At 51.3% G+C, this 23,410-nt stretch overlaps 7 protein-coding genes; 1 reads left to right on the top strand and 6 right to left on the bottom strand.

Annotated features, from left to right (window-relative positions):
• Positions 1–1,017: 1,017 nt before the first annotated feature.
• Positions 1,018–4,296, top strand: GSBLH_T00000104001 (uncharacterized protein). XM_013038252.1 has 9 exons: positions 1,018–1,061; positions 1,095–1,247; positions 1,280–2,420; positions 2,451–2,525; positions 2,560–2,658; positions 2,689–2,885; positions 2,915–3,683; positions 3,718–4,003; positions 4,034–4,296. Exons 3-9 carry the CDS (start codon positions 2,199–2,201, stop codon positions 4,246–4,248), a joined length of 1,863 nt encoding a protein of 620 aa, XP_012893706.1. The 5' UTR covers positions 1,018–1,061; positions 1,095–1,247; positions 1,280–2,198; the 3' UTR covers positions 4,249–4,296.
• Positions 4,297–4,430: 134 nt separating this feature from the next.
• GSBLH_T00000103001 (uncharacterized protein) lies at positions 4,431–4,930 on the bottom strand (the record flags this gene model as incomplete). XM_013038251.1 has 4 exons in its annotated part: positions 4,431–4,683; positions 4,716–4,771; positions 4,803–4,890; positions 4,922–4,930. 4 exons carry the CDS (start codon positions 4,928–4,930, stop codon positions 4,453–4,455), a joined length of 384 nt encoding a protein of 127 aa, XP_012893705.1. The 3' UTR covers positions 4,431–4,452.
• A 3,298-nt stretch (positions 4,931–8,228) lies between these two features.
• On the bottom strand, positions 8,229–9,124 carry GSBLH_T00000102001 (uncharacterized protein; the record flags this gene model as incomplete). XM_013038250.1 has 5 exons in its annotated part: positions 9,096–9,124; positions 8,935–9,065; positions 8,737–8,905; positions 8,586–8,705; positions 8,229–8,552 (listed from the first exon to the last, which is right to left on the bottom strand). Exons 2-5 carry the CDS (start codon positions 9,021–9,023, stop codon positions 8,229–8,231), a joined length of 702 nt encoding a protein of 233 aa, XP_012893704.1. The 5' UTR covers positions 9,024–9,065; positions 9,096–9,124.
• A 633-nt stretch (positions 9,125–9,757) lies between these two features.
• On the bottom strand, positions 9,758–10,525 carry GSBLH_T00006021001 (DNA-directed RNA polymerase II; the record flags this gene model as incomplete). The annotated part of the gene is made up of 5 exons (XM_013038249.1): positions 9,758–10,048; positions 10,078–10,185; positions 10,216–10,281; positions 10,314–10,361; positions 10,391–10,525. The coding sequence occupies 5 exons, from the start codon at positions 10,523–10,525 to the stop codon at positions 9,758–9,760; spliced, it is 648 nt and encodes a 215-aa protein (XP_012893703.1).
• A 3,542-nt stretch (positions 10,526–14,067) lies between these two features.
• GSBLH_T00000100001 (uncharacterized protein) lies at positions 14,068–19,466 on the bottom strand (the record flags this gene model as incomplete). XM_013038248.1 has 8 exons in its annotated part: positions 14,068–14,640; positions 14,671–15,299; positions 15,331–17,256; positions 17,287–17,685; positions 17,722–18,258; positions 18,289–18,424; positions 18,458–18,726; positions 18,756–19,466. 8 exons carry the CDS (start codon positions 19,464–19,466, stop codon positions 14,535–14,537), a joined length of 4,713 nt encoding a protein of 1,570 aa, XP_012893702.1. The 3' UTR covers positions 14,068–14,534.
• Positions 19,467–20,758: 1,292 nt separating this feature from the next.
• Positions 20,759–22,271, bottom strand: GSBLH_T00000099001 (uncharacterized protein; the record flags this gene model as incomplete). XM_013038247.1 has 7 exons in its annotated part: positions 22,052–22,271; positions 21,786–22,022; positions 21,633–21,756; positions 21,476–21,599; positions 21,287–21,446; positions 20,884–21,249; positions 20,759–20,848 (listed from the first exon to the last, which is right to left on the bottom strand). The coding sequence occupies exons 1-7, from the start codon at positions 22,109–22,111 to the stop codon at positions 20,759–20,761; spliced, it is 1,161 nt and encodes a 386-aa protein (XP_012893701.1). The 5' UTR covers positions 22,112–22,271.
• Positions 22,272–22,364: 93 nt separating this feature from the next.
• Positions 22,365–23,123, bottom strand: GSBLH_T00000098001 (uncharacterized protein; the record flags this gene model as incomplete). XM_013038246.1 has 3 exons in its annotated part: positions 22,365–22,429; positions 22,461–22,568; positions 22,599–23,123. The coding sequence occupies 3 exons, from the start codon at positions 23,121–23,123 to the stop codon at positions 22,406–22,408; spliced, it is 657 nt and encodes a 218-aa protein (XP_012893700.1). The 3' UTR covers positions 22,365–22,405.
• Positions 23,124–23,410: the final 287 nt, after the last annotated feature.

The following is a 23,410-nucleotide window of genomic DNA, read 5'->3' as shown; positions in this document are numbered from 1 at the left end:
CATAATGCCATCAGGCTTTTTACGACACAATGAACTTTTCTACGACAAGACAGACGGACAGACGGACAGAGTAGCAAACAGACAGACTGACAGACAAGCGAATTACGGAATAACAGTTCAGAGATACGTAATAGAGGGCGTTCTCGTCTTCAAAGACGCTTCCAAGCGACCTCGCTTAATGATTTTTGGACCATGCTAGTACGGAATACTTCTTTGACTCAGCGCATTCTCTGTGCATTGTAGTTGCTCAAATGGATGTTGACTCGGAACTAAAAGAAGCAAGAAAGCAAGACAAGGATTCAAGCCAAGAATAAAACGAAACGAAACGAAATGAAGCAAAGCGGGAGAACACGTTTACACGGTTCGTTCTGCGTAGACCAATCTTCCCTTGGATAGCAATGAGCACTGGATTTGGACCATCTATGTACCCTTACTCTTTGACTTACGCGCTCTGCGCGGTTCTAGAGGATGACCATGCTATGAAATCTATGCTATGCTATGCTATGCTATGCTATGAAATGGAAAGCGATTTTAAGAATCGAAATTGAACGCCAAAGCGAACGCGAAAGCGAAATCGCAAAACGAAATGAAACGAAACGAAACGCAAACGCACTCAACGTGTGTCCCAGGGAATAGTTATAATGATTGGACCACTTTAAGTACCTGATACTTGTTGATTGATGCGCACATGCGCTTTGTAGAGTGTTGAAGAGCACAGGTCGGCCTAGCTAGCCCTAGACTTCAACTGTTCACACTTTAGTGACAATGACTTTCATCTTTTGACACTCACTCACTCACAAACTTTTGGACCGATTAAGTACGATGAAGCGATCATATCTAGTTCGATATGGGTTTCCATAGACTTTTGCTGCATGCGCGCGAGAGTTTTTTGGGATATAGATGATGAAGCGGGTGCACCCTTTGTGGTGTATGGTTGCTTGCTTCCTGATGTATCCTTTTTTCTCTTTCTAAGAAAGCTCGGTTCCTCCCGGCCATGGCTCATGATTCGTGGAAAGAGGCTTGCGGTTGAGAGAAAAGTTCCTGGAAATACTCATTGCTTTGTGATTGTTTTCATTGCCTTTGAGCTTCCATAGAATCTTTGTGTCTTAGTGAGATAGGAGAATTGATGAAATCATTCTTTGTCATTTCGTTCGTACACTAGGCAGGCAATCGAATCGAGACGCCACCTCAGAAACAACCATGATAATTGCCAACCAAAAACCAATTAACGAACCTATGGAAACAAGGTAGATTCTGGGTGTACCAAACCACTCTGTAGCGAGAGACCGAAGGATACGACTCGATACATAAAAATAGGTAATTTCGTTATTACCTCCATTGTTTGATAAACTACGCGATTTGGAGGGGAGTTGAGGAGAGAAAACTGTATAAAAATTATAACCTTTTGAAATAGACGCTTGAATGCTTTTGGGTAGATAATGCTTTGCAGTCTTTCGATTCAATAGAAACTTGCTTAGGAGCGACAGACAAATACAATGAATGAGATCGGTAAAGCGCACTTTGACCCATCTTTCAAAATTATTACCTCCCGACTTGAAATTAAATTTATATTGCCAACAGGAGTATAGGATATCCTCAATTTCAAAGCTCACAACATAATCATAATTAGTTCGTCAACCTAGCAATGAGTCGTTCCTCTGGATTGTCGAGTGATGCATACCGTCGAGAAATGGAGCAAAACATGACGGAGGAAGAGCGCATCGTTTTCGCGATCTACTCGCTTTATCCTTGTAGCTTGCTGCTCGAATGGCCAAGATTGCGGAGATGGCAGAGAAAAAGAACAGTCAGCCGAAAGTGAACAGCGTCCTGAAGGAAGTAACTTCCATGGTGCAGAAGAAAACGCCAACATTAGATACATCTATTTCCAAAACTGTAGCCACTTTCGTTGCGATGAACGCTGTAGACACCCGAAGTCCGAAAAGTCACATTCCTAACCAAAGCACAGCGTGAAAAGCTTCGAAAGGAAGAGGAAGAGAACCGAAAGAAAGAATTGGAAGTATTTGTCGTGTTTCTGCTTTTCTATCTTCCAGATCAAGCAGCGTCAGCACACCCGTCGTCACCACGAATTCAGTCGCGAAGAAGCTCTCGAAGCCGAGCAGCGCCGCAAAGAGGAGCGTGAAGCTTTAGAGCGCCGTCGTCAGCAAGAAGCGGAAGCTCCCAAAGAAGAGTCGATCCCCATGCACGTCCTTTTATCTAGAGAAGACGACTATCACAAAGCCATCGAGAAAGGCATCAAAGAGCAGTTCATCGGGAACGAGAAACGCCATCGCCGTCCGCGCTTCAAACGCAGCGGCGACCTGCAAATGGAGTGGAGCAACGAAGACGACACGAGCGAGAAGGACAATCCGCTCTACGCGAAGCGAGCCAAAGTGCATTTGGCCTTCGGGAAGGGATATGTCGTACGGGGAAACGGGGAAACTCGAGCATAGGCAGGGATGGATATGCGTCAGCAGCGGAAAGACAACGAATATATGGAGTCGCTGCTATCGATTCGCCGCCAGGCCGTACGAAGAAAAAGCGCGGGAACTCACGGAATAGGAGCGGGAACGCACGATTCCCGCCTCGCAGAACGCCGAGGAACTCAACCGGCAGCTCGTCGAAACCATCCACAAGCGCCAAATGGAGAAGGATGAAACGGTCGGAATGAAACTCCCTTGTGAGAGGTAGGCTTCGGTGCGCAGCGGAGCAGGCCACGGAAGTCACTGGAGCGAGAAGGAGCTGAAGGACATGACGCAGCGCGACTGGCGGATCATGAAAGAAGACTTCGAGATCCGCGTGCAGGGCGCGAAGCAGATCAACCCGCTTCGTTTCTGGTCGGAAGCCGCGGTTCATCCTGCGATTCTGCGAGCGATCGAGACGTTGGGGTAGGCGCAGCGCTGCGTGTGAAGAGCAGATTCAAAGAACCGACGCCGATCCAGCGGCAGGCGATTCCGATCGAGCTGAAGGGCATGGATATGATCGGCATCGCGAAGACGGGCAGCGGCAAGACGTGCGCGTTCGTGGTCCCGATGCTGCAGTACGTGATCCAAGCGCCCATCGAAACGCGTCTGCAGAGCAAGGAGCAGGGTCCGCTGGCGGTGGTGATGGCGCCAACGCGCGAGCTGGCGAAGCAGATCCGCGACGACGCGGAGAAACTGGCGCAGTTCTGCGTGGACGAGCGATTGGCGCAGTCGCGAAGCCCGCGGATTCGAATCGCGTGCATGGTGGGAGGCGAGTCGATCGTGGAGCAGTCGTCGTTCCTGTCGAACGGTTGTGATATTCTGATTGGAACGCCCGGACGTCTGCTGGACTGTCTGGAGCGTCATTTCGTTGTGTTGAATCAAACAAACTATATCGTGCTCGACGAAGCCGATCGAATGATCGACGAGGGCTTCGAGGAAAGCGTGAACGCCGTGATGGACGCCATGGGCAGCACGCTGAAGTCGGAGGAAGAAGAGGACATTGAGAAGGCAGCCGAAGGCGTGGCGAGCCTCACGAATATGTACAGAACCACGATTATGTTCTCTGCCACCATGCCGCCGAAAGTGGAGGCGATTGCAAAGCGATACATGCGATGCCCGGTCCAAGTCACGATCGGAACGCCCAGCGGAACCACCAAAGTCGATATCAAACAGATCATTAACATGGTGCGAGAGAGCGACAAGCCTTCCATGCTCTTGAAGGTTCGCTTCTCGGTGCGTGGCGTTACGAGCGTAGATCATTCGGAACAACGAAACGCCTGCGATCGTGTTCTGCAATCGCAAAGAGACTGTGGACACGGTCACGCGCAGTCTTCACGATAGTGGCCATCGCACCGTCGCTCTGCGCGGCGGAATCCAGCAGAGTCGTCGTGAAGAGGCCCTGGAAGACTTCAGAAGAGGCGTTTACGATATCATGGTCGCGACCAACGTGGCGGCACGCGGTTTGGACATCAAGGGCGTGAAATTGGTCGTGAACTACGATATGCCCGATTCGTTGGAGCTGTACATCCACCGAATTGGACGTGGAGTCTTCGTGTTGGAGTGAGGCGTAGGAACGGGCCGTGCGGGAGCGACGGGCCTCGCGGTTTCGCTGGTGACGGAGAAGGACAGCGCGCTGTTCCCCGATTTGGTGGAGTATCTCAAGAAGGAGAAGCAGCAGATCCCGATCGATCTGGAAAGACACAAGGTGGTGAGGGAGGCGAGCCAGCTGTCGAAGATGGCGGATACTCAGGACGAAGGAGGGACGATGGAGTTTAAGATGATTTGATGAAGGTTTGTTGGAAGAGAGATTTCGTATTTTTGATACAGTGATATGGATATTTTTACTGTAATAATAATAATTATTATTATATGACTTGAGATCACTTAGAGGAACGAATAATAGTAAAATAATAATAATAATAGAAAGTGAAAGTGAAAGTGAAAATCAACCCGTTTGTTCGCAAAACATAAAAAACACTAAAAAAAATGGCTACCATAACAAATCTTCATCAAACTCCTGTTCCCAATTGTCCTTCTTCTCAGGAACAATAAATCGCTGTTTCCTCTTCTTTTCCTCCTCTCGGATTTTCTTTCGAGCATCGTTTAATCGTTCTCTTCCACGCTCCTTCAAATCGGTAAGCTTAATCTTGTTTGCCTCCTGCTGGAAGGCTTTGGAGGCGCACGCCTCTTCAATCGTCTTCCCTACCACCTTCGTGATGGCCTAGACAATTAAAACATGATTCGACCCAGTACTTGCTTCAACTCCATCTGCTTACGAACCTTTTCCTGCTTGGGAGCAAAATATCGTTCTACGATGTCATTCCACCATAGAAAAAATACTTCCGGGTCGCAACTTCGTAACTTTCTTCTTCTGATTTGACTTCTTCTTCTTTTCTAATTTCTCGGCTGACCCTTCTTTACTACTTCCCTAAAACTAAAAAAACAGAAATAAATCCGACTTGAGCCATTTTCTAATATTATTTTTTGTTGACAATTCGTCTTGAGGTAGAACGAGACCAGCAGCATCCAGCTTCTTTTCCCATGCAGCAGCGGTCAGTGAAGCCAACAAAACGTGTTCTTGCATCCCTCCAAATTGCAGGTGGGTATGATTATTCTGCCGCTGAAAATAGAAGTGAAATACAAAATAGCAGAGAGTGTACGTTTTTGTATCTGCTTCTCAGTAGCCCTTTGGTCCGCTTTTGTGTCGAATCTTACAAGCGATAACGTCGAAATGGTGTCTACAACACTGCGAAGTATAAAAACGAAATTGATACGTTGCTTTGATGTCCGTGATTGAAGTCCAGGGTATTGCGCAAAACATGACTTGTCTTTGGAAACCTCATCATTGGTGCTTGCTTCGCTCACAAGTTGTTTTACTAAACACTATGCCTCACCCGTAATTGCGGAAGAAATCTTGAGGATCGCTTCATTCATCTATTCAGAGTGTTCTTCTTGTGATATTATTTCGTTTTTGTCCAACATTCTGAGGTATCCTTTATCCACCTCAAGTCTCGACATCATCTGCTCTCTCCTGCACTCCTGTTTGTTTTCTCTTTCATTCCCCATCATCAACCTCTCCTCCCTCCTCTATTACCTCATGAGTCAATCTCTCAGTGAGTCCAATCGAGAGTCCTTATCGCTTCTCTTCACCATTCCGATTTCATTTCGTTTTTATTTTCTTTTTTTCTCTCACTCTCCAGAGCCTCTTTGGATCTCTCTCTTAGACAGCGGGTTCTACACATTCCTCTTCGAATCTGAATCCCATCTACCCGACAGCAGTCGATCGCAACTCTGGGATTTGCTCTGCGATTGCGGCGACTTCGCGTTTCAAAACCGCGTTGCCATCAAGCGAATCGATCGAATCGGACTGAGCGAAGCGGCAGAGTGGCAGGAAGCGCACAGACGATTCAATCTCGCGTTGATTCCGATGTGCAATGAGCGATTACACACCGAAGAAGAGTCCAATCTCTGGAAAATCGTCTTTCTGGCAATGAATCGATCCGCAGACATGACGTTTTTCGAACCGATTCTCCTGTTTCTGATCGAATTCGCGCACTCCAGCGAACTCATCGATTCGTTTCTCAGCGAAATCCAGTCGAATCGCCTCGTTCTCCCCCCTTCGGTTCTGTCGAAGCTCCAATCGCAGTCGCTGTCGCTGCATTCGCGCACCGTCGTGCTTCAATTCATCTACGACGGCAAGCAGAGCGATCGTCCGACGTCGCCCACTCTCCGATCCAGCCGCTTCTGGAAGGAGGAAGCGCTCGATTTGTATATTGGGGGCATTCCCCGCGATCCGAAATCGATTTCGATCGAACTTCGGAACAAAATCGACCCATTGGCGCAGCTGGTGATGACCAATCAGCGCGCGTCGCATTGTTTCCATCAGATCGTCGCGGTGTTGCGAGTCTGCGACAAGGCGACGCAGCGAAGCATCGTCGACTACATCTTGCAGGTCCACGAATCCTTTCCGATTCGCGTAGTGCAGCTCATGAACGGCAGGAGCATTCGAATCGAAGACGCCGTCGAGATGATGCGTCTTCTCATGACATTCCACACGTACAAAACGTGCTCCGTCCTCAAGCAGCACGATTGTCTCCTCACACGCGACTGCTTCCGCAGCCTCCAAAGCCAGACGTGTATTTCTTTCCCGGGCGGTCGATTGTAGCGCGATGGCGAGGCCCCATCGAAGTCCGCAGAGCGTGGAGCCACGTCTGCCACGATATTCTCCGATCGCGCTCGACGCACTCTTCGATGATGCGGCAGTTATCGCAGTGGATCGCGTCTCTGCAGGATCGGCTTCGCTATCCGCTCGATGCGGACGTGATCGGCGATTTTCAGAGCGTTACCGATTATCTCTGCGATTTGCTGAAAGAAGAAATCGGGCTTTTGAAGGACTGCGAAGCGGCGTTAAAGCTGATCGGTCCGCTTTTGCAGTGCGTTGCGTCGTTGGCGTGCGTGGACGAGCTCTATCCGATCGTCCTGCGGAGCCACGTTTTTGTTCATTGCATGCTGCTCTGCCGACGATCGCTGGACGCGGAGCTGCGAGCCACGCTGCTGAGCTTTCTCTTGGCTTGCAGCAGCCATCCGGAATGGTTCGAAGCGTCGGTGCAGCAGGGACTTTTAGCGATGATTGTGGCGATGCGAGAGCGAATCAAGGAGCGACGCGAAGTGTGCTTGTTTCTGTTCGTGTGCTCGGTTCTGGTGCGATACAGTGAGGATTGCTGTGGATAAGGGCTGATAGATAGACAGCCAGCTGGTTTTCGATTTGTTTTCGCTGCAAGAGTTGCGCCAAATGGTGGTGGCGATGCACTACAAAGATCCCATTCTGTTGCGGTTTACGATTTGCTTTGTTTGTTTTCCAACCAAACAACCAAAAAATCAACCAACCAACCAACCAAAATAACACATCATTGCGATACAACAGAATCGTCCGAATCTACAGAATCACGCACTTCTTGTCCTTCTCTTCTCGCTCTGCGGCCTGCTTCAGCTGTGTTTTCGTCACGATGTTCTGATACACCTTCGACGACGACGACAATCTCCGGATAATCGAAATCTTCTCGTCGCTTTCGCCCCGCTCCTCCATAAACCGATGCACTTCGTTGTAAATCAGATTCCGACACATCCGCATCATCGACTCCTCGTCCATCTCCCCAAAATCGAACGGCATCACCAGCGACCCCGCGAACGGTTTCTACTTCTCACCCCGTTTCCACGATTACCTCCGCCTCGGGCAGATGCATCCCCTCGAAATACGGAGAAATCATCGCTTCCTGCGCGGTGATTCGTTTCTTCGGGTCTACGCCTCATTGCCGCGCTTTTTTCCCACCAAATCGAAGCATCTGCGTCAGCAGTTCGATCGCCGCGTCGTCCGCATGCGGCAGCAATTCCCGGAACCCCTTTCCCTTGATAGGCTCCAGTTCCTCCAGAAATCGGCGCATTTCCGGATCGCTCAGCTCGCGAATCTCCTCCCTAGTTTCCACGGTTCCACCTTTCCCTACACCGTCGGACTCCCGATAATCTCGAAGATCTTCAGCAGCTGGTGCGACTTGCTCTCGAATTCCCCGCGCAATTTCTTCGCGTCCGCGCGGGTCACGTGCTCGCTTAGCGGGTAACAGCTTTTCCCGGGAAATAGCGGCTTCGGCTTCCCGATCGCCGGCTCCAGCGTCTGCAGAAGCTCCGCCTAGATGAAAACCCGCGGGAATTGCTACGAAAATGCAGCCGATCGACCAGATGTCCACTGCGTAGTCGTAGTGATGCTAGGAATCAGGAATAACCGCGGGAACCGACTTGCAAGGTGATGACTTCGGGAGGTCGGTACCAACGCGTGGCGACGTGGCGAGTGAGCTGGCGTTGCGGAAGACTCAGTGTGGGGAGGGTTGTGTCGGAGTCCAAGCGAGGTAGCGCATCGGATTGGATGATCATGGGATTGGTCTCGGCGACGGTGATGGGCTGGAAGAACTGCTCGGAGTGGTAGTCTTTGTTGGGAGCGACTCGGCGCGCAAGGCCGAAGTCGATGATGTGAATTCCGCATTGCTTGTCCATGAGGATGTTTGAGGGTTTGATGTCGCGGTGCATGATGCTGGCACTCTAGAATGCTTAGGAGAATAAAAGAGGAGATACGCTGAGATAACGAAGGGCGCAGATCATTTGGTACATGAGAAACTTCACATGTTGAGCGCTCCAACCTTCAATCGAATTATGCGTTTCTATAATCTTTTGAAGGTCCCAACCACCATATTCCTATTTCATCACATAGAAAGATGGTGTGTACCATGACGATCCAAACGCTGTTAAACGTGTCCTTGTCCTTTGGAATATAGGCATCTATAATCTTGCAAATGTTGGGATGATGGCATTGGCGCATAATAGAGATTTCTCGAAGAGATCGAAGGGCATCTTCCTGGTTATAGAAAACATGGTGCATGTATTTGATGGCCACACTATGTAGTATGAAATAATCTGTAAATACTTCTCATTGGTGGCCTTTTTGACACCCAAAAACACAGTTCCATAGGAACCAGCCCCTAGTTGTCTTTGAATATTATATCGCTTTTCCATGTAGCTAGGGATTTCTTTCATATACGATGTTGGTGAGTATTGCTATAGTTCAGGAATATGGGATGCACAAACCATTTTACTATTCAATTATATTATTGTTTACAGCACAGATAGCACAGACAATTGAGGAATAATGATGATTCACTGATATCGGAAAAGGCCTGTATTTTTGGCAAATATATCATTTGCCTAAGAAAGGAAGATTTCGAAGAGTTGCTTGCAAATATGTGCTGCAACACGTCTCTGCAATGAATCCACACAGTTTGCCTTTCGTAATTTTAATCTATAAAAGGAATATGCTTCTTGGTTTCCAATATGTGTAGCCCTCTATTCTTGTGTTTATATAGCAAAGCATTAGTAATGGTCTGTACGACCAGGCTTTTGACGATATGTGTATTGGAAGTTCTCTTCCTCTCTTTTTTATTTGTTTTGAAGCAAAATCAGTTCTGTACACTTTATAGTGTTTTGCCTAACTGTATTTTAGCATCGTAATAATGGTCACTTTGTGACTTCAAAGAGTTTACAATCGATTGACAAACACAATACACCATAAAGTTTGTCATTTGAAACTTTGCTACCATCCTATTCGTGTTTGCGTATTTTCATAAGTCGTTTTATGATCTACAATGTCTTCAATGTAATCCACAACAATAAAGTTGAATTTGTGTGGTACGGATCATCATCATCATCATCATCATCATCACTATTTCTTCCATTCGTCTCTCACAAACAATTCAAGAATCCACAATTCTGTAAGTAACATATTTTCCTGCAGTCTCGCTCTTGCGGACAATTCTAAACACTTCTCCCTTTTGAGCTCCAAAGTAACGAGCCACAGGATCCAGCTTCTGAATACGCGGCAGCTGCCTTTCTTCCAGTCCGTATTGCTTCAACAAATCCGCCTTTTCCTGGGGCTTGAGCAACTGGTGCTCAGGAACAAGCTCGTGCTCTGTGATATCCACAACCAATTCGTCTTCTTGGAAACTTTCAACGATTAAATTCTTCTTTGAAGCGGAATTGGCTTTCTACAATGAACACCCTTTACAATCCCGACCTTTTTGGCTTCTGAAGTCAGTTCACCACCAAACACCAAAATAATTCTCTTTACATTCTCTTCCGATGAGACCTTTTCAATTTTCGATTCAAAATCTTTCCCGTTAATCTACAAATCATCCAATATCCAGATTCTCACTTTTTTATCCACAGAACGAATAAAGAACACCACAACACGATCATCTTCGTCTTCCGTTTTACGAGACTAGAAATCAAACCCACTCTTCAATATATCACGATAATCGTCAGTTTGAGGAGATCCGGATTCGTCTCTGCGTCACAATACTACCTTGTTACTATTCGACAAAACGTACGTCTTTTACGAAGGTGTCTAATGTCATGCTTTGATCCTTATCACTGATAGCATAGCCACGCTTCGAGAGCATCTTAAACACCGTCTTTCTCACACGAAACAGTTTTGTAGTGCTAGGGTTCACAGCTCCGTTCATATTTTATGAGAAAGAATTCTTTGCGTAGTTCTGGAAGTCAAATATGACGAAACTCATTTTACAATGGCAGTTAAAACTTGATTTTACTAGGATAGTTTATGACACGATGCTTCATTACGGAATACAACATTGTACATGGATTTCGCACAATCAGACTAGGAATGACGATCATTCACTGTTCATTCATTATTTTGCATTAAAACAATTGTACAATCATTTGCAACATACAATTCGTACGATACATTGTTCCTCATAGTTTTTGAGTCGTTTGAACAAACTATCACATTTCTATTTTAACCATGAGCTCTATTTTTAATCACGAGCCTACCGTGTCCGGGTCTTTGATTTTGGATGATTTTGTGGAAGTTGCCTAGTTTCCGGTGTATTAATCGTAGTGTCGAACGAAAGACGTAGCAATTCATTATCCTCCGAAGGATTACCCACGAGTGCCGAGATACCTCCGGAGACGTGCTACTGCAAATGTAAGAAATCCAACCTATTACTCTAAAAACAATGTAGTCATTGATAATGTCTATTATGCAAAGCCCTCCCTCAATCACAAACGGGACCCTAGCTTACGTTATTTGGAATTACACAATTGGAATGCAAAAAGAATGCGAATGGAGCCATTATGGGGATGGATGCTTCCCTATTCTCATCTGCAACGTGATGTCGGCTACTTTTTAAAAGTTCTTTCTATTTCCTTCTTGTTATTTTCATAGAATGTTCGAAAACGACCCCTAGTTCACGATCTATCGTACATCGAAATGTTCTCTCTCCAAGGCGAATCTTCTTCTCTGCTTTCTCTTCTTTCCTCTCTGGTTCCCCATTTCCCCATTTCTAACACACAGAGCCGCACATCCGTGCGTTTCCAACCTCACCAAACGCTCCCGCTCTTTTCTTCGCTCGATGAAACTCCCTTTCATGTCGGTTCGATCGAAGTTCTGATGGATTCTCCCTCCTTCTGCCTTGTCCTCGCCCATCCCGCGGTTTCCGACGCTCTTTCCGCGTTACTTGCTCATTTCGCTGATTCCTCGTTTTCCCCGTTTCCACGATTTCGAATAGAATTCGATGGTCTTCCTGCTCGGACTTCGCGCTTTTCGCTTTGCGCGGCAATCAATCTTCGTCTTTTTTGACCACTTTGACCGACCAATCCGCTTCCTTTGACGGAAATTCCCGCGTTTTTTTCATCCCCGAACCCCGATCACGTGCACCGTATTACGCTCCCGAGTATTACTCGCGGGAAACCGGCCATTCCTTACCGCCCCGCGTTTATTTCCCGCCAAATCAGCCGGCTTTTGGCCACCGACAGCCCGAAAAAGGCGGGAAAAAGGGAGCATCGAATGAAACGCCCATCCAATCGAATGAAACGCCCATCGATTCGTGGAAACTCCCATCTGAAAAGGCCCTTTCCTGGATCGCCAGTTTCTCGGTTTCCCCGCGGATTCCCGGTCTTGCAATCCCGCGGGAATTTGCGTTTGGCGGGGGATTCGATCTCCTGGTTCCCCGATTGGCGATTCCCGCGGTTTGGACGGCGATAACGCGGACCCCTGCGATGATCGTAGCATTCCCGCGGTTCTGTGAGGCCTAGTGTTCATTGGAGGAATGGCACGTGCTCCACACTTCCTTCGGAGAACCTCTGTAGCATCCCCGCGGTTATCGTCATCGCTAGATTCCCCTTCGACTCTCCGGACACTCCCGCGGGGATGGAGCGTTTGTCGCGGTTCTACGCCCCCGCGGATTCTGCGGGCGTTTCATCGGCGCGGTCGACGCGCGGCGCGCTGCTTCGCACGTTGGAATATGTCAAGACCGGCCCTAATGGAGAAACTGGGGAAACTGGAGAAACTGGGGAAACCGGGATGCTGGTAGAAGTGTGTCGCGGGACGAAACTCCGGGCGTTTCGTTGTCTGCGTGCTGTGAATCTGCGAATCATTGGACGCGGATCGGTGAAACTCCCGTGTGCAGTAGGAATAGTGTTCCGATGCGTGACGAGCAGATCCGACGGCCCTCTGCGGAGGATTTGAAGCAGAACCGCGGGAATCATTTCATTCCTCCGGAAAATGTGGGTTTGGCGGGAAAAGATGAGCGATAGAACGAGATTATTGGATTTGTGTCGTCGTCGGTTTATTCGCCGAAGGCTTCGTCGTATGTAGCGATTGGCTTCTGCGCAGCGATGGAGCTGCAGCGATGTTTTGATGATCAAGGGTCGTATCCGACGTGTGTTGTTCTTTTATCGAGCGAGTCGCTGGATTCGTCTCATTTTGCTCGTCTTACTTTGGTAGTGTTCTGTGTTTGTTTCAGCAAACAATTATCTTTTACTGGTTTTTCTTTACGTCGTATCTGGCGTTTCTGTATCGTGAATCATCTGAAAAGCTTATAAAATGCCAGGTATCTTTGTTGTGGAGAGAAATCGTGTACAAACACTTACTTTGTGTAGAAGAGAACAAGGAACATACAGAGCAAGTCGTTGCTCAGGAGGGTGAAACTGTAACAAAGGAAACTGTTGATATCTATGAAGCTCAAGGATATGTTGCTGAGGAATTCATAGAGCAGCGCGAATACAATGAGGAAGAGCGAGGATACTTTGATAGCGGGTATATGACTCTTCCTGATGAAGATCCTGATGAAGACAAGACGAAGTTTGTATATCCTGAGAACTACCAGGAAATAGCCGACATGCAACTTCGGATTCTGGAAGAACAGTACAAAGCGGTCATTAGCGGAACAACGCTTCCTACAGATACTCCGCTCGGTCTTTGTTGATTTTTCGACTGATCCTTAGAGGAGCTAAAGAAAAAGAACGCGTCTCTATTGCCAAAGCCTCTAGATGTGGTGGGGGATGACGATGTCGAAGCGTCCCAAAAGAAGAAAACGACGAAGGCAAAAGCAAAAGCGAAGGCGAAGGCGAAGGCGAAGAACGCTTCCGCCAAAAAGGACGAGAAGAAGACGTGGACGCGCGAGGAGATTCTGAGCACGTTCCTCCCTCCGTCCAAGCAGCGGACGAGTCGACGCGCAGCCCCGAAGAAATCGGAAGCCAAAGAAGCCAACGAAGCCAACGAAACAGTGGAAACAGTGGAAACAGTGCAGAAAAAACCCAAAGAGAAGAAGCCAATGCCGAAGGCGATCGTGCGCGACGCGCCCGCCAAGCCGACCATGGAAGAAGCAGGTAGATCGAAAGGAGAGCGGCTCGATGTGAACGTAGATCGCAAGGAACTCATCCAATCCACCATGAAATCCATCCAGATCGCGCACAAACCCAAGTGGGCGTCCAGTACTCTCCCCATCCTCTCTTTCTATCCTTTTAGACATGACCGACGACCAGCTGGACGCGCTCGTGCAGCAAGCCGCCAAGGACATCGTTTCCAAATGTCTTGTTTGTTCAACAAACCCGCCAACACAACTCCTCGGTGCGAACCCGCTTCGTTTCTCCCGCTCCCTTCGCTTCCTTCGCTTCTCCCGCTTCCTTCGGCGCGGCCTCCGTCCGCTTGCTTCGCTTTGCACTCTTCCGACTGCTGTACCCCGTCGACTCGTCGCTATCCGACTCCGCCTCGCTCAGAATCTCCTCCTCTTCCTCGTCGTTATCCGTCGACGCCGCGCTCTCCTCCTCCTCCATCGTCTTCCACCGCTTGCTCGCCATCTGCGCCGCGCGTCGCTTCGTCGGCCTCTCGCCCGGCTCGTTCCCCGCGGGAGCCTCGGCCACGGGCACGGCTCGGCCTCGCACAGCGCGCACTCGGCCTTTCCGCGAGGTCTCCATGCGGAGGCAGCGCGGGATGTACTTCTTGCACTGCTCCGCGCCCTCCAAACCCTCGATGCACGCCGCGATCTCCGGCATCGCGTACCCGAAAAACTCGGGACCGCTCACCGCCGTGCCGGTTTTGCCGAGACCCATCGCCTTGCGCTCCTTGCTCACGCGCTGGAGAATGGTGGTCCAGCAGGCCGTGGCGGTCTGCGCGCGGATGGGATGGTCGGGATCGTCGGAAGCGGTCACGGAGAAAATGGGACCCTACTGTCAAAAATCGGGGCAATGGCGTACCTGATGACCCCCTTCGAGAATCTCGTTTATATATTCGACGTGCTGCGCGGGGTGGATGAACGAGAGATACACCTTCACCGACCTACGCCTCATTTCGCGGCCTTTTCGCTACCGGAAGCCGACCGGCCAGATGTATTTATCGCTGTGGTACGACGGCCATCGCGTCACCACGCTCCCCAGGTTCCAGAACTCCACGCTCCGCACGCGCATCGGGAACCGCACGTGGCTCACGATGCTCTTGGCGCGCTCGTAGATCTGCACGCGCACTTCGTACGAGATTCGCGACGGACTCATCCCCAACTCGCGCACCTCCTTCTCCATCTCCAGCCATTTCTGGTAGTACGACAGCGCGTCCGACGACAGCTGCGCGCGGGAAACGCTGTCCCGCGGGAGCTTGGGGATCGACGCGGGGGAGTCGGAGGGAGCCAGGAAGCGGGAGTTCCAATAGAGCGATTTGCGGACCTGGACGCGGGACGGGAGAAGCGCGCGCTCGCCCTGGAAGGTGACAAACACGCGGCAGGGCAGCGAGGACACCTCCACTTGGTCGTTGGACGAGCCAGACGAAGATTTGGCGGGCTTGGACTCCGGTTCGGACGGGTCGGACGGCGGGGCCGCGGGCTCCTCGTCCATCTTGGCGGGATCCGAGAACTCGTAGCGCGTTTCGTACTCGTCGTAGACTTTGAAGACCTCCACGAGCGACTGCAGGCGTCGAATCGCGTGCGCAGCGATCAGTCCAGGAACCTACACGTCAGCGCGGCGCCTCTCCGCCCACGATCAGACTGCGATCCACGGTCTTCATGCTCAGCAGCGCCGTCTCGTTCGCCGTCGCCTCGGCATTGCCCGCCGTCTCGGCACTGCCGGCCTTCTTCTCGCTGACGGGCTTGGTGAAGGGCATTTCCGGATCGGACCAGAGCAAATCCCACTCGATGCCCCACTTGCGCAGGCCTTTGAGGAGCGCCATATCGTGGATCTGCACGTTCCAGCCCTCCGATAAGTGGTCCTGTCTGCGCGAGCCATCCATCTCCCAGCGAGTGAGAATGGCGCGCATCGTGGGCTCGTCCTTGTCCCACACGTACTGCTGGATCTCGTAGTACAGCTGCAGTCGGCGGTACAGTCGCTGCCCCACTGTGTTGCTCGGAATGATGTCGTTCTTGTCCTCCTTCTCCTTCTCCTTCTTCCCTTCCTCGCCCTCCGGATGCGCCTCGCGACTCGCCTGGAACCGCTCGATCGACCGCTTCTCCATCTGCCGCACCATGCTCCGCACCTGGTCCGTGGTCTTCGACTTCAGCTTCGCCTGCACGCGGAGGAACTCGAACGGGCCCAGCCGGTTCCCGAAGAGTCCCAGCGTGCGCTGCGAATCGCTCCAGCTCGCCGGGTACATTCCCAGCCAGGCTCGGTTCTGCGCGGCGTCCAGCAGCAGCGCCTCGCTCTCCTCCACGTCCTTCTTCGCAGCCTCCGCCTGGGAGCCCGTCGGTTCCGAGGCGTCCGCCGCGTCCGCCGGCTTCGCCTTCACCGCATCGCCCACCTTCATGTAGACTTTCTGCACCGCGCCGCTCAGCACGCTCGCCGCCACCGCCAGCCGCGTCTCCAGATCCTCCTGCTCCGCGGTGAGCGGGACGTTCTCCAGCGAGAAGATGACTCGGTCCTTCCGGCTCTTCGGCGCAACGCCCTTCCCGCGGTGCGGCTCGCGCTCGGGGAGGACGGGCGGGACCGGAATGCCCCAGCGCTTGATGGCGTTGCGGAGGCTGCGGAGCTCGGCTTCGTCCCATTCGCTGGTGATTCCCGCGCCGTTGGACCCGCTCTTGAGCGAGGCGAGCGAGAACTCGCCGGCGCCCTTCTTGACGAGCCGCTGCATCGCGCTGACGAGGCGGTGCATTCGCTTGATGACCAGGTGCGACGCAGGGAACACCTTCGCGTCGCTCTCGGAATTGCCCGACCCGGGCATTGCCGGAGAAGGTGTGGTCGGAGAGGCAGGAGACGAAGCAGGATTGGCGGGGGACGAAGCAGGATTGGCGGGTGTGGGCGTATTGGCGGGCGTAGGCGTGGGAGAGGCTTCTCCCTCGTCGACAATAGGCTCGGTAACCGCGGGTCCGTTCCACTGGACGCCCTGCTTGGCGAAGCAGAGGTCCGGGTCGATGCAGATCTCGCGCCAGTTGTTCCATCCGTGGCGCTCAACGCCGATCAAGCAGTCGTGGTCCTCCTGCATGGTCCACCACACCGCGGGAAGCGCCGCGCGCTGGGGACTGGGGAGACGGAGCTCGCCGTTGAGCTCGACGTGGAAGGCCTTGCACGAGGCGTGGAGCTGATGGAGGAAAGACATCTGCTTCAAGTGCTTCTCGTAGACTTTGATTTCGCGCTGCCACCAATTCATGTTGCGCACCAACGCAGGGAAGGAGTGTGGGAACGCGATGGACTCCGTGTCGCCGGCTTCGGCCTGGCGCACACTCTCCAGCACCGCCGCGCAGATGTCGTAGCTGTCCCGCAGATACTCCAGCGCCTCGCGCGCCTGCTGGCTCACGCGCGTGCCGCTGCCGCCGAACCCGTTCTTTCGCATGGAGTCGTTCTCCATGAAGATTTTGGCGCGCGCGGTCTGGCCGATGAGGCAGAGCGCCACGATCTGCACCGACACGAGAGGGTGCTTCTGCATGCGCTCGTCGGCGTAGATCTGCTTCCACTGGCCCCATCCGTACGTCAGCAACTACCCCTCATCGCCGCCTCCAGTCCCTACCAAGCGCATCAGCGTATCGCGATCCACCTTCGTCCAGTCCGTTTCGTCGGTCAGCACGACGAGATCCGGCTCATCGCCCTGCGCGACCGCGTATTTCTTCCCCGGAGTGCGCGGACCCAGAACGTCCGGCTCGCTCTTCAGCCCCACGATCTTCGTCCAGAAGTTGGGATCGTTGATATCGACCTCGGCCGAGCTGTCCGTGACGAACGACGCCTTGCTGTACGACGACCCGCCCTGCGAATCGATCGTGATCACCTTCGTGTTTTCCTCCAAGATCTGGTCGATATCCGCCTCGCAGAACGCATTGCTCAGCTCTTCCGAGCGGCCTTCGCGCTCCTCCTTAAAGAAGTCGTACGCTCCGTACTTCAGGAGCGTCTCGGCCTCCTTCCGCGAGATTTTCTATCGCTCACTCGCCTCGATGGCGCGTACCTTCACCTCCACCTGCCTGTCGTCGTTCACGTTCTGGTTCAGCGGGTTCAGCACGGCTTTGTCCAGACCCAACTTCAGATTGGCGCGCTGGAACATCTCCATTTCGTACGTCCGGTTCGTGATCAGGCGGTACACCTTCACTGCCTTGTCCTGCCCGATGCGATGGCACCGCGCCTGCGCCTGGATGTCGTTCTGCGGATTCCAGTCCGAGTCGTAGATGATCACCGTGTCCGCCGCGGTTAAATTGATGCCCACGCCGCCGGCGCGCGTGCAGATCAGAAAGATGAAGCGGTCGCTTCCCGGCGCGGAGAAGCGCTCGATGGCTGCCTGGCGATCGTTGCTCTTCACGCCGCCGTCGATGCGTTCGAAGAGATAGCCTTTGAGAGTGAGGTAGTCCTGGATGATGTCCAGCATGTGCGTCATCTGGCTGAACAGCAGCACGCGGTGGCCCTGCGATTGCAGCTTGGGGAGCAGCTTGTCCAGCAGCACCATCTTCCCGCTGGACGTGAGAAGCGCCTGCAGAACGAGCTCCTCGCCCTTCCACTCCGGATGGTTCTCCTCTACAGCTCAGACGTCGGAGGCGGGAGTACGGATCTCGAGCATGATCGAACTCTCCGCGCCGCGGATGAGATAGGGGTGGTTGCAGCACTTCCGAATCTCCATCATGATGTTGATCAGCGACGGCAAGTTCTTGCTTTCGTTCCCAATGCTGCGCTCTCATCCTCGCCTCGCTACCTACAACACGCTCGTGTTCCGATCGTACACCGCGCGGTAGAACTTCTTCTGCATCGCCGTCATCTCCACGTTGATCACCGTTTCCTCCTTCGGCTTCAGCGACTTCTCCACGTCCTCCTTCATTCGCCGCAGCATCAGCGGCTTCAGCAGCGTGTGCAGCTTCTCCAGCTGCGCCACGCCCCGCATATCGCCGAACTCCGCCTGGAACTGGTCCACGTCGCCGAACCGCTCCGGCTGGAGGAAGTTCAGCAGCGTCCAGAGCTCCTCCGTGTTGTTCTGCGCTCGACTCCGCCCTCCTCGCCTACCTGCAGCGGCGTGCCGGTGAGCAGCACCTTGCAGCCGAAGTTCATGGTGCGCAGCATCTCGCCGAGCTTGTTGTTCTTGCCTTTGAGCCGGTGCGCCTCGTCCACGATCACGCCGGACCACGGAATGGACTGCAGCAGCGCGCTCTCCACCAAGCAGATCTCGTAGTTGGTGATCAGCACGTCGAACTCGCCGATCTTCGAGCGCCATTCGTACCGCAGGATGTTCTCGCGCGATTTGACCGTGCCGTGGAAGATCACCACGTGCATGTCCGTCCACCGGCGAATCTCCGCCTCCCAGTGGGGAAGCGTGGAAACCGGAGCCACCACGATGAACGGGTATTTCAGCTTGTACTTCTTGAGAACCGTGTACATGAACAGCGTGCTTTGCGCCGTCTTCCCGAGCCCCATTTCGTCCGCAAGAATACTGTTCCGATTGTTGATCCAGTTCCAGAGAAGCCAGTTCACGCCCTCGATTTGATAGGATCGCAGCTGGTTGCCGTCCTTGAACTCCGCGTTCTTGTCGATCTTTTCGTACTTCTGCAGCGGCGGCCGATAGTTCGGGTCGTGGATCTGATCCGAGATATCGCGATTTCTACGCTCAAACTCGCCTTGCGGCCCTACAAATGCTCGTAGTACGCATCGATCTTCTCTTTGTTCTGGAAGTCCTGGAAGATCTCCCAGCTCAGATCCTTGTACTGCAGCCCGTTCCATTTAATCCGGAACTCCTTCACGAAGTTTCCGTGGTCTCCGTACTCCGTAGGCAACGACAACGCATCGATGTCCTCGTTGCCCTGCACTTGGATGTCGTCCATCCGCACTTTCGGAACGATCCGCACGTCCAGCACGCGATCCACCTCCAGAAAGTCGGGATTGAAGTACACGTCCGATCTGTACGCGCTCAGATTGAACAGCAGATCCTGCTCCTTCTTCTGAAACAACTAGGCATTGCCCATCCGATCCAGTTCTACCTTGATTTTCGATTTCATGCGAGGACCTTCCAGATCCATTAAACGCGCCTCCGACTCCCACGAGCAGTGCAGATACGAGAGATTTGTCCACTTCACTAAATACAACTCAACCTTCTCTTGCTGCTCTGCATGTTATTTTTTTCTTTTAAAACAAATTGAATACCCGCTTCGGAGAGGTTTGTCCAACGGTCGGTTTCGAGGCGGCTTCCGTTCACGATATAGCGCGTGTTCGATGTACGCAGAATGGGAAGCCAGCAGTAGATGGGAAGCGTTTGGCGGTAGATGAGGGCCTCGACATGCAGAGAGAGGTCGACGTCATCTCCTAAAGAGACTCTAAGTATAAACTTAAATACGAGCAGCGGACACGATCGTTGAGGCGTCTGTTTCTTCTCCCAGGTCGTCAGCCTGGGCATTGCGAGAACGCCTCTTCCGACTCGACACTGAGACTATAATAGACGCGCGAAACAATCCGTACCAGTGCGTTTTGGCTTTGATGGTTCATCATCGTCCTCAAGTTCGATGCTATCTTCCTCCTCTTCCTCCTCATCCTCTTCGGTCATCTCTTCATCGTTTGCGGTTTCCGATTCGGGTTCGGTGGTCTCTTCTTCTGTTTCCTCTGTCTCCTCGTTATCCTTGTCGAATATGTCGCTCGCGGTATCTTCCTCCCAATAGCCGTCCGTAGGATGATCCTTTTTTCGTGCAGACCCCTTCTTTTGCCCCTTCCTAGATTCAAGCATTAGGACCGTCCCCGTCATCTCAACGCAAAAAAACGATTTCAACAACCATTTTCTCATGCTATCCTACCTGCTTTGCTCTTCCGAAGTCATTTCAATAAAATCAAACAATGATATCTCTATTCAATCTAATAAAAAAATAACCCCAGAAAAAGGTGTGTTGTTCCGAAATAGCCACAAAAGACGAAACAAACTCTACGAAGAGCCGCGAGCAAGAAGCCTCCCTTCCCCGCGTAACCTCCGAATTTCAACAAACAACGCACAGTCCAGAAAACAACTTAAAATACACACTGCTTCCCTTTTACACCACCGTCGAGAACTGTTCCAACTCATCGCTCAGACTGCTCAGATACAGATAGACGTCCGTTCCGTACCCCTCCATCGAGAACAACTACGCATCACATCACGCCATGTCCCTTCTCTCACCTTCATATCCCCTCCAAAATACCTGGAATAAATCCTCGACACGGGGAGTCCATATCCCAGCCCCGCGTAGTGATCCCTCATCACAGGCGAGTATGACAACAAGTTATCAATATGTCCGGATTCCGAGTCGATTTTGTTGTTTTTGATCGCCTGCGTGGCCGAATGCGTGTAGTATTTATCCTCTTTCCCATCTCCCATGAACGCATAATCCTTCTTTATGTGGCTATTCAAGTATAAGTCGTGTTCCGTCTTCTCGTAGTAATGGAAATAGCGGTTCACCCACGACGGCGCAGACGCTGTCGTGTACGTGTAATTCCACACCTTCGACATTTCCGACCGCGGAATTCCGCCTCCCATGTCCGATATCTAAAAATAAAATAGTGCCGAATTCTGGAATTCCTACTTTGATGGAGATATCGTTATCGCCGTGGGAAATGATCACGTTGATGGGCTCCGGTTCGGATTCGCCGAGACGCTTCATGTTCTCCATGGTGGCACGCATTGAGTTCTTCATGAGTTCGAAGATCATGTGATGCATGTGGGAAGGAATGTAGTCGAAAGGACTACGCTCGATGGGAGATCGTGCACAAACCGTAGTTTATTTGCGAAGAACACGTTCACAGAGGGCGCCTTTCCGTAGAATTTGTCGGTCAGTTTGGTGCTGCGGTCGATGGCGTTTTTGATGGTGCTGTAATCCAACGGCTCGATGCGGCCGCCTGCGACTGAGATGAAGAGAAGCACGGAAATACCTGGGCGAGCAAGACTCTTGGCGTACTGGCCGAGAAGCATGATGATGGAGATGTGGAACCCAACAAAGTCGTCCAGAGACACGTTGATCATCTCGTTCTCGAAATCCGTGATCGGATTTTGCGTCTAGGAGAGACGAAATGGGAGATTTGTACCTTCTCGCGCATTTGCTTGAATTGGCACACGCCACAGGCCATCAGAGGATAGACATGCTGCAAATCTCGCTGAACACGGGCGAGACGCGCAGTAAACTCGGTATCTTCCATGATTGTTTTTGGAATCTCCATGTTCTGGATTTCCGCCTGGCAGCGATTGTAAAGCGATATCAAGTCATTCGTTGCTGGCATCTCGCTCAACTGACAGGGCAGAGAACTCAGTACAGACGTAGTAGCCTTTGCTCATCGAAACTAAGCAAGCTTACAGCAAAACGAAGAGGAAGTTCGGAGGAAATAAAGCGCGCAAGAGAGAGACGGACTGGCATATTATTCTGCGATTCGGCATATTGCTTCAACGTCTGAATTGATAGAGGAGTCGGACGATTCGGGTTGCGGGGAATGTGACTCATCAACCCTCTTTTCCCAATATAATTCGAAATTACTCCAGCTCGATTGCTAAAACCTCGAGATCCACCACAGATGCGCGATAACATTGTACAAAGTAGTTTTTCTCTCAAGATCAAATTCTCCATTTTCCGCGGAATTCCGAAAGAATCAACGTGGTTCAACAAACAAATGTAACAAAACACCATTGATTACCGCTCGCAGCAGAAAAACAACTAGAACGCCACTCGCAGCCACTTCTAAACATAAACACATTTGCTCACTTTCCACTTTATCCTCGCGAATCCATTTTGTTACACGGTGCGATTTGTCCATGTACAAACCGCTACTCCCTCCATATGTTCCAGGCATGGCGGTCATCACAGAATTGTTCTGGCTCTACGATAAACCACAACACACGCAGACTACTTCAGAAACGAGCTTACTCCATTGAAGAGTCGGGATTCCACAGTAGAGCACAATTCCACTTTCGTTTAAATCGTGATTTAATCGAAGGCAGTGGCAGAAGCCATCCTTATCTTCGTACCAACCTTCTGTATCCGAGAGTTTCTCAATCAGCTGTAACTCATCCAGCGTCACGATTCGAGGGTTCGCTATCCGCTCCAAGTAACTAACACAGATCGAGGGACTGCCTTTTCCTAGTGGAACACCTTCTTTGGAAACCACCGATTCTTCGTTTTCGACTTCCAAGTATTGTCTCCCAAAAAATCGGGGATTGGGTGTCCGTGGGTAGAGGATCTCATAGATGGATTTGATCCAGGGAATTTGGGTCGCTGTCGCGATCTGCTCCGCCGATTCGCGTTCGAACACGACTTTCCAGATAGCAGGGCTTCGGAGCACTGAAGAGAACGAGGAATGCACATGGGAGAAGGAAATGAGGTCCGAAGATGAGAGGAGGGAAAAGATCTGAATTCCCTCCAACAGAAAAATCATCTTCAATTGCATTAATCTAAAATCTGCGGAGCATCGGTTTCTCTCCTGATGCAAATCGTAGAGTTCTTTTTGCTTCCCGAGAATCGACTCCTCCAAATTCGACAGGTCTTTCTATGTTTAGGTTTTTGCAGAGTAGATACGCTCAGTAAATCGTACTGATGCTCTAGAGAAGAGAGTTTCTCATTAAGCTCTTCACGTTCTTGCGTCCGTTTCGTAGTTTCGTTTATTTTGTTATTTAACGCATCTCGCTGCTGATTTAGGTCGGAAACAATCATTCTACGGTAAAA

This window comes from Blastocystis hominis, assembly GCF_000151665.1.
Source record: "Blastocystis hominis, Singapore isolate B (sub-type 7) whole genome shotgun sequence assembly, scaffold_0".
Classification (NCBI taxonomy): domain Eukaryota; class Bigyra; order Opalinata; family Blastocystidae; genus Blastocystis; species Blastocystis hominis.
This window is presented reverse-complemented; position numbering and strand designations above follow the sequence as displayed.